Below are 9,399 nucleotides of genomic sequence, written 5' to 3' on the forward strand. Positions count from 1 at the left end.
TATTAGCCTTGAGAAATAATCTAAAGTGAATCTAAAATGGTGTATAATGTGTATTAAAGAATAGGCATGGTTTTTGCATCTCATATTTCTCGATGAAGTACTTTGGTTTCTTTGGGAGTTCATTTCAAGGCAGATCTATATGGGATTCCATTAGAACAAATGCAAAGGAGATTGGCTGGAATGAAATATACCCATGGTGAAGCTGAAATACTTATTATTGAAGGCATTATATGAATGGACTTCAACATCTCTTACATCTTCTGTTGCGGGGCTTCTAAAATTTTTGAATTCCTTGAGCTTTCACTAATTCTTTGTTATACTTTTGAACATTCATTCTTTTAGCTTTTCTTTCATTTTGTATTTTCTTTGCTCCTTGTATACATCATGTGTGCTCAGGTAGCGCCTCTTTTTCTTTTATAAATGAAGTATTTACTTTATAAAATAAAAAAAAAAAAAGAAAAAAAAAAGGGCAGCTTAGGTGTTTTATAACTTGTCTCCTCATTTGTCTGTAATAATCTCTTCTTTGAGAAATACATATACATACATTGGAATTGCAGTGGAACTGTGAATGTAGTATTGGGGGTTTAAGTAAAGTTTTCAAAGAGACAGAGAGGAGACAAAGGAACAATATGTGCTTCGGTGATGAGTGATGTTATGTTGCTTATTAAATACTATGATGGAAATATACGCAAGTGCGGAGTACTAGTACATCTGAAAAATTCTCTATTGGCAGTAGAGATTATCTATGTGGTTTTTTGTTAGTTATTTTTAATAAAGGGGTTATTAGTATTATTATTATTATTATTATTTTTGCGTCTAAAACGTACTTACCTCTTAAAGTGATTAAAATACTTACAAAGCAATAGAAACAAAAACAAACCAAGTCATAGACTTCTACAAATTATTTTCATTTTTATGAGCACGGATCAAGTTTGAGGAAGCTATACAACCCAAAAACTAAAAAAAAAAAAAAAGGATTGAAGAAGCTTGTGAAATCACACCGGTGGTATAATGATATTTTGGGTTATGGAAATAATACAGAGTTTGAATTCTCACTATGCACATGATAATAAAACAAAAACACCACACATTATTTAACCAAATTCAATTTTCTCTCGATGTGTTCCTCAAAAAATCTGATTTGTACGGCTTCTTCCCCCAAACTCATACTCAACCTGATCAATGCAGTTAATTTCTAATGTTAGTAAATTTAAAAAGAAAAATTCATTAGGTAGTTTGTCCATTGTATCATAGTTAATATTCTCAACAATTTACACATTTTTAGTTACAAAAGAAGCAACTTCCAAATCTGTTTATTAAGGTTGGCGAATTAACTCAGAATTGACCCAAAACTTTGTTTTGACTGAATCACTCCAAACCCATTTGAGAGATATATTCTATTTATTTGATTTTTGAACATTTATTCTTCCAAGGTTTCACAAACAAGGTGATAAAAGCTTTGGTATATTTATAATTTTTATGTTTTTTTTCCCTTGAGCTGCCTTGTAACACTTGAAAGATGAACAGTTGTGTGTCCTAAAAGGTGGGATTGTAAGTTGTAACTTGTAACATCATTTTTCAGGTATAGTTTCGGTAACTAGTTATATGTATTAACATTGAAAAATGTGGAGTTTGGGACTCTTTTTAACTTGTTCTAGCTTATAAGATCGAGGGAGGAGAGTTCACTCTTTTTAAATTTGCTCCTCGTGCATGCTAGATGTTTTAGGTGAGTGATTTCGGTTCAGCAAAAAAAAAAAAAAGGGGTGAGTGATTTTGGGAGGTCCTTAATTTCTATTAAAAAAAAGTTTTGGGACCAAACACACACACACACATACATATATATATATATATATATATATGATAATATGATGCACAAGGAATCTATTTCCTTAGCTTATAGAGTTATAGTTATAGTTTTACAGATAAATAGGTTGTGCCATATGGAGGTGGTATTACACGTATCCGATACATATATCCACTCTCACGTGAGGTTGGAGGGTGGATACGTGTATCGGATACATGATATAACTTTTCCCACATAAAATTCTATTGGATTGCATAATCATATGAAATCACATTTATAGGTAATTTTTTTTTAAATCCTTATTATTCATTCCAGATAGTTTATTTTTATTTATTAAAAAATAATTTGAACAAAAATACAGTCGTACCCAAAACATTTTAGGCATGAAACAGTGAAATTTAATAAAAGGTGGGTATTAGTATATTACAGCATGAGTAGAGAGCACACAAATTCAATACCTCAAAGATGGACTCAATAAAAATGGACAAAAATTATTTATTGGAAAGTTCTCAACAAGTCCTTCACCAGCATACATGCAGGCTATGTTTTATCGCAGACGCATATGCATTAGGAGACTACCATATAAGTAATTACCATTCCTAATCCTTTGACAATGGTAAGGTATGGTACAGTAATTAAGACGCATGTGTTTTTTTTAACTCCAACAAGCAACTGATATAGTTTGATTTTTATCAACCAAAAATCAATTGTAACGGACCCATTTAACGAGCAATTAACAAAGATTTTGAAAACAAATGTATGCCTAGTAAAAACAATTGTGACAATGCCATTTAACGAGCAATTAACAGTATATATGTTAACTTTGATTTTGAAAATAAATGTATGCTTATTGTCCCTTCGAGGAAGGGTGGTGAGTTCAATGGATTTGGTGAATTTCAAAGATCCAAAATACCATCCAACATACTATCAGTTCATGAGATTTCTTGGATGTCCTAAGCAACACACGTCTCCCCCAGTAAATTACCCCATAAACATAACCCACGTACACACCAAATGTATGTAACAATCACTAGCATTTACCATTGCACAAACGCACTTTACAGGTGAGCTAAATCCTTTTGTATGATGAATTTGGAGCTGAATCCTTGAATATCCAGTTTCAATGTAAATGAAGCATGAGGTAATATTCAAATGTTTAAGCAGTTGGAGGACTTGGATTAAACAACGGGAGAAAAAGTGAACCATATATCAAATTAAAAAAGCTGACTAACCCCCCTTTGTAAGATAAACAATCTGATTTGAAAGGGAGTGAGAAGAAATGCAAGAAGAAATATTAATTATGTGATCCGCCAGATATAAAACATCCAGTCCTCTCCCTACCCAACATCAGCATACACTAGAAATAACTTTAAGAACCCACAAATGAAAAAGGGTGCAGCACTGGAAAATCGAATTTTACAGATAGAAGTACCTAGTTGCTGCTAAATTAACCAAAATTGTTCAGTTGCTGTCCAGAACCTCTCAATCCTCGCTTTTCTTCTTCTTCTTCTTTTCCTTCTTGCTTGGCACTTCAGATTCTTCTTCTTGTTCAGCATGCTTTCTTTTCTTCTTCTTCCTTTCACCTGCATCAACAATTTCATCTCCGTTCTGTACCTCAGCTGAATGTTTCCTCTTTTTCTTCTTTTCCTTTGTCACCACCTCTTCACCTTCTGGCTCTGCATGATTGTCTCCATTAATTGGAATGGCTGTCTCCCCCTCATCAGCTTTCTTCTTTTTCTTCTCTTTCTTCTCCTTTTTCTTCTTCTCTTTCTCTTCATGTTCTGGTTCGGCATGGTCATTTCCGTTGTCCCCCTCATCTGCTTTCTTCTTCTCTTTCTTCTCCTTCTTCTTCTTCTCCTTCTTATCTTCAACGGTAGCAAGAGCCTCCTCTGCAGCTTCCTCTGCTTTCCTCTTCTTTGTGACTTTTTCCTCCTCATTGCCAGCGGCAGCATTTAAGGTTTGCACAAGAACAGAATCCACTGAAGGATTATAAGTCTACATAAAAAAGAGAAGCTTATGAACACCTAAAACCAAGGGGGAAAATTACACATCACATAAAAAACAAATCTCAGACCTTGGCAGCATTAATCAATCCACCAGCTCCCTTCTTTCGATCCTTGTCATAGACTTCTATCTTAGGTTTGCCCTTAGCTGACCCAGCAGAGCGACCCAATTCTTTGCCTTCAAGTTTCCTTAACCGTGCCTCAAGCTGTCAAACATAGTTTATGTCAGAGAATGATTTCAGTGAAGGTCAGAGAAGTACCAGACAAATTTGTGCAAAGTACCTTGGCCCGGTTCTCTAAGCCCATAGAATTATCTTGACCATCTCCAAGAGCATCACATCTAACTGCTAATGCAGTTTTTGCAGCAAGTGACCGAGAGATTTTTCCCTTATTCTTTGGTGCTGCCTGACCAATCAAGGACGCATGGTAGATAAGCCCATATTTGGGAGTAGCATGCTTAGTCTTCAAGGCTCTGAAGAGAGCCTTTTCAGCACCAAGAATCTGGACTGTGCTACCAGGCTGCTTTGCGAGATTCATCAAACTGCCCCCATGAGCAATGAGGCGAGCACCAACAAGCTCTCCAACAAGTGCAGTCAAATTTGGTGCAATGGTGTTCATCCTGCTTTTTAGATAATCATATAGTTGAGCTCTGTACTCAGAAAGAGAAAGAACCTGGTCACAGAGTTCCTTAATATTTATCAGATCAAGGTCACTAACTTCAGTTCCCATGGATATCATAGCTGCTTCCTTCAATTCTATCTCAACCTCCTCTGCCAATATCTATAATATTTTGAGCAATCAAAACAAGAGAAACATAGTGAGGATCACCATTGTGTTTTCATTCAGAGAAAAAATATATATTATCAGCACTTCCCTATCCAACATCCATGCTTTTCCACAGTGAGAGAAGATAAAGAATTTTAATCATGGGGTTTTCACTTAAGTATGATAATAATACAATTTTGGGGAATTCTTTGGCAGCATGATTGTTCAGATGAAGCCACAAGCCAATGGATGGCGTAAGTGTGGGACAAGATCCAATAGAAAGAAAACATAACACAAGTGGGTTGTTTTTGGATTTCTAGAAATCTGAGGTACAGAAGGGAAAAAATGTATGGGGCTTCTTAAATACTTCAAAAGAAAATGAGCAACTCACCTCAGAAAAATCAAGCTGTGCAGCATTAACACGGTCACCCATAAGCTTCACAGTTTTCGCATAAAGGATATTGTCCTGGATAATCTTAGTGAGCTCAGGAAAATGCCAACCATACCATTCTCTAACCCTCATTGCATATGTGTTAAGTTCTTTATCAAGGTCATCAAGCAAACCAATGGCCTGAATGATCATCGTGTCCACCTAGAAAGAGAGCAAAAATATATCAGAGATGGGACTAACCACAGCTTATCATACATTTGAAGAAACACACCTTATCAGCACTGAACTTTAGCTTGTATCTAGATAAGCTATGAGATAAACCCAAGCTCATTGGTGCCAAATCTTGAACTCCTAGGCCAGATATCAGCTCACTCAGCTGAGACCTGAGACCTCTCATCAACTCCATAACAGGCTGGTTGTGGACACATTCTATTTTCTGCAAGAAATTTTTTTTTTTTGATAAGTAAGAAAGTAATATTATTAAAAGAAAAGCAGAAAAGATACACATAGTTCACAATAGTGAACAAAATAATCACTCCAACTTAAACAAAAGTGAAACTAAAATACAGTCCAATATGGCTATCATCAACAGGTTTCCAAATACCAGTTTTTCTTTAATGATATTCCCAAGCTTTGAATCAGCCACAGCTAATGTTTCACCATCACAGTGAACACGCAAGAACTTGCGGAGTCCCTTGCTGGGTTTGCTATCAATCAACAAAGTCGCTGCTTCCAAAGCTTCTGATGTATTCTCGAACTTGGAAAATGCTTTCAGCTTCACCACCTAAAGTTTGATACCCAAAACCAGAAATTAGATTCTTCACCTATCCAAATATAATATTTTAGCCAGATCACGAATTTGAAACAAAATTTAACAACTGGCATTTTTTTTTTTTTTGGCACGAGAGAAGCATTAATTGAAATTGCAAGTACAATTACAAAATTTTCATTCTAACAAGTTATTTTCCTTGTTTAACAGAGAGAACAAAAGATACAGAAAGAGCTTACTTTTCTAGCGGTCTCTGCAGTGGAAAAATCCTTATTCAAGTCCTGCAATACAAATCATACAAGTCAACAAACATCATCAGGCTAGCCACCACACTGGCTGGCGGGGGTGCCTTGGCCATACCTTAAACACAGACACAAGAAGTACTTAACTCAGCCCAACACAAACAATATAATTATTTTCTCAAGGAACGTTCTCCATTATTTGAATACCAATCACAACTCTTAACTTTCAAAATTCTCCCTTGGACATACATTCCTCCACTTTTCCCAGAAAACAAATAGAACACACGTACACAAAGTTTGAACATAAATACCTCTACTTTGTTGAGCTTCCCTTCATCCAAAACTTTGAACAGGGCGAACCCCGCCGGGGTTTCGAACAACACAAGCATCTCTCACAACTTCCTGGAAGAAAAAAAAAACACCCAATACATACAAATCAGCTCCAAACATACAGAAACTCAACCCCCAGATTAATTCCCAAAAAACCCATCTTTTTTTTCTCAGAACTAAACCCAAAACCCCATAAATACCCAACACATGGATAAACATACATAAACCATTAAACATAGATACAACCACTTACATGCACCAGGCTAAAAATCCTATCTTTATGACTTTAAACATTGTACTAATCTTTACCCATTATAGAAGTGATCAACATAAGCAAAACAAGTACACAATCAAACCTAAGCTTTCATTAAATTTTGCACAAAAGAAGACACGTAAAGAAACCAAGTACATACGCACATACACATACATATACATGAAATGTGTATATAAATATACACGAGAGAGACACTAAGAAGAAACCCTGCATACCTGTACTCTTCTTCTCTGAGCTGAGCTGCGTTTGTGAGAGACAGAGAGAGAGAGAAAGATGGAGAGAAGAAGGGTATAGTAGTCTAGGGTTTAAGAGGCGAGGAAGAGCTGCAGAGCCTTATAAATGTTATAAGGCTTCAAAAGACAATGGGCCGGTTTTGGACTTTGGAGGCTTTAGGTTTTGAGTTTTTATTTTTGTTTTTATTTATTTATTTTTTAATTTTCAAATCTACTTCAGCCCATCTTGAGCCCAACATGTTTTTTTTTTTTTTTTTTTTAAATAAAAAAAATTATATCGAATATGTTAAGAGCACTGACATTATATTTAACCACAAAAAAAAAAAAAAAGACATTATAATAGGAAAAAAAAAATACATATTTTAGCCAACAAAATCCAAGTTTCACTCATTATAAGTTATAGAAGTTGCGTAAAAATAAATGGTTGTTATAATAACTGTATAAATTTATATTGACACTATTTATTATGTATTTATTTATTTTATTTTTTCTTTATGTATCATGAAGATAAAACAAGTGAGTGAATGTTGGTTTTTTTTTTGGAGAAGCTAAATGGTGGTTGTTATATGTTGAAACAAGAAAAAAAATTTAAAAAAAAAATTGATATTTTAATGAAATGTAATATAATAGATAATTTGATGTATAGTATTTTGAAAATAGAATATGTAACATAGAAAAAAAAAGGTCTTATGTTAAATAAACATGAATTATTGCATGAGTTAATGTGAATTCTTTAACAGGTGTTTTTAATTTTTATGCTCTCTTTTTTGATAAACGGTTTTATGAGTCTTTTGGGTTAATATTGTAAAATTCAAAGTTAATTTGCGTTATACGAACTGTTCAAAGATAATTGGGAAATTGAGGAGAGAGACTGAATTTCGGCAATGGCATTGCCGAAATTCAGCCAAAAAGCAGGAGAGAGAATAAGGAAAGGAGGAGAGAGAAAATCTTTGAATTTCGGCAATGGCATTGCCGAAATTCCACTGCCCAGTTTTGCTGCCCGAATCCTGTGTGTCCGAGTGTGGAGTGCTCTTAAAATAAATTAAAAAAAAAAGGCAATGGTGGCAATGTCATTGCCGAAATAGGGGAATAATTTTTTTTTTTTAGCAATTGTGATAATGGCATTGCCGAAAATGGGAAAAAAAAAGTGGTTTCGAAATCTCTAGAAGAGTAAAAAACAGGTTTCATGTCCACAATATTTTTACAATAAATCACATATAATTAGTTATTATTAGTTAAAAAAATTTGTGACAACTAATTGTGGCAATGGCATTGCCGAAATAGGAAAAAAAAAATTGTGGCAATATCATTGCCGAAATAGTGAGAAAAATAAAAGTGACAAACTACTTGAGACAATTGCATTGCCGAAATAGGAAGAAAAAAAATTGGAAATACCATTGCCGAAATAGGGAGAAAAAATATTTTCCCCTATTTCGGCAATAGCATTGCCGTAAATGAAAAAAAAAAAAATTTTGGGCAATACCTGCAATGCAATTATATGTCATTACGACAATACCTGCCGAAATATATTTATTATATTTATTACGGCAATACCTGCCGAAATAGGGGGAAAAAATTTCCCCCTATTTCGGCAATCCCGTTGCCGTTTTTTTTTTCATTTACGGCAATGGTATTTCCAATTTTTTTTCTCCCTATTTCGGCAATGCAATTGTCTCAAGTAGTTGTCACTTTTATTTTTCTCACTATTTCGGCAATGATATTGCCACAAATTTTTTTTTCCTATTTTGGCAATGCCATTGCCACAATTAGTTGTCACAAATTTTTTTAACTAATAATAACTAATTATATGTGATTTATTGTAAAAATATTGTAGACATGAAACCTATTTTTTACTCTTCTAGAGATTTCGAAACCAATTTTTTTTTTTCATTTTCGGCAATGCCATTATCACAATTGCTAAAAAAAAATTATTCCCCTATTTCGGCAATGACATTGCCACCATTGCCTTTTTTTTTTTTAAATTTTAAGAGCACTCCACACTCGGGCACACTCGGACACACAGGATTCGGCAGCAAAACTGGGCAGTGGAATTTCGGCAATGGCATTGCCGAAATTCAAAGATTTTCTCTCTCCTCCTTTCCTTATTCTCTCTCCTGCTTTTTGGCTGAATTTCGGCAATGCCATTGCCGAAATTCAGTCTCTCTCCTCAATTTCCCAATTATCTTTGAACAGTTCGTATAACGCAAATTAACTTTGAATTTTACAATATTAACCCAAACGACTCCGATTTTATGCTCTTTTTAAGACGTTAATTAGACTTCAATGGGTTCTATGGTTCTACTTGCTTTGGGAAAGTAGCCGAAGTTAATAAACAAATTCAAACACCATTTAAATTTTAAATTGAAAGTGGTTTTTTTTTTTTTTTTTTTGAGGGACAACATTGAAAGTGGCTGAATAATTTATCTAAATAATTTTTCTTTGATCTTAAATAGACCTCACGGTATGTACATCAAAGATGTATAAATATATGGAATTGAAAATAAATTTTAAGTCATTAAAAAATACTATAATTTTTATCTTTTTTTTTTCTTTATAAAAACTGGGATTAGATGTTTAAATTCAGGTTT

The 9,399-nt window shown here is 34.1% G+C and overlaps 1 protein-coding gene across 1 annotated transcript; it reads right to left on the bottom strand.

The window, feature by feature from the left end:
• Window positions 1-3,074: 3,074 nt before the first annotated feature.
• LOC126717266 (probable nucleolar protein 5-1) lies at window positions 3,075-6,934 on the bottom strand. The gene is made up of 9 exons (XM_050418786.1): window positions 6,794-6,934; window positions 6,286-6,376; window positions 5,972-6,013; window positions 5,568-5,747; window positions 5,235-5,399; window positions 4,964-5,164; window positions 4,090-4,587; window positions 3,879-4,013; window positions 3,075-3,799 (listed from the first exon to the last, which is right to left on the bottom strand). Exons 2-9 carry the CDS (start codon window positions 6,361-6,363, stop codon window positions 3,287-3,289), a joined length of 1,812 nt encoding a protein of 603 aa, XP_050274743.1. The 5' UTR covers window positions 6,364-6,376; window positions 6,794-6,934; the 3' UTR covers window positions 3,075-3,286.
• Between the last annotated feature and the right edge of the window lie 2,465 nt (window positions 6,935-9,399).

This window comes from Quercus robur, chromosome 3 (assembly GCF_932294415.1).
Source record: "Quercus robur chromosome 3, dhQueRobu3.1, whole genome shotgun sequence".
Classification (NCBI taxonomy): Eukaryota; Viridiplantae; Streptophyta; class Magnoliopsida; order Fagales; family Fagaceae; genus Quercus; species Quercus robur.

What these genes read in the sequence shown, in the direction of transcription:
- LOC126717266 (XM_050418786.1), bottom strand. Translation starts at nt 6,363, where the DNA reads ATGCTTGTGTTGTTCGAAACCCCGGCGGGGTTCGCCCTGTTCAAAGTT. An exon ending in CTGCAGAGACCGCTAGAAAA is followed by an intron (nt 5,748 to 5,971) that starts GTAAGCTCTTTC and finishes ATCAAACTTTAG; the next exon opens with GTGGTGAAGCTGAAAGCATT. An exon ending in GATTGATTAATGCTGCCAAG is followed by an intron (nt 3,800 to 3,878) that starts GTCTGAGATTTG and finishes TTTTTTATGTAG; the next exon opens with ACTTATAATCCTTCAGTGGA.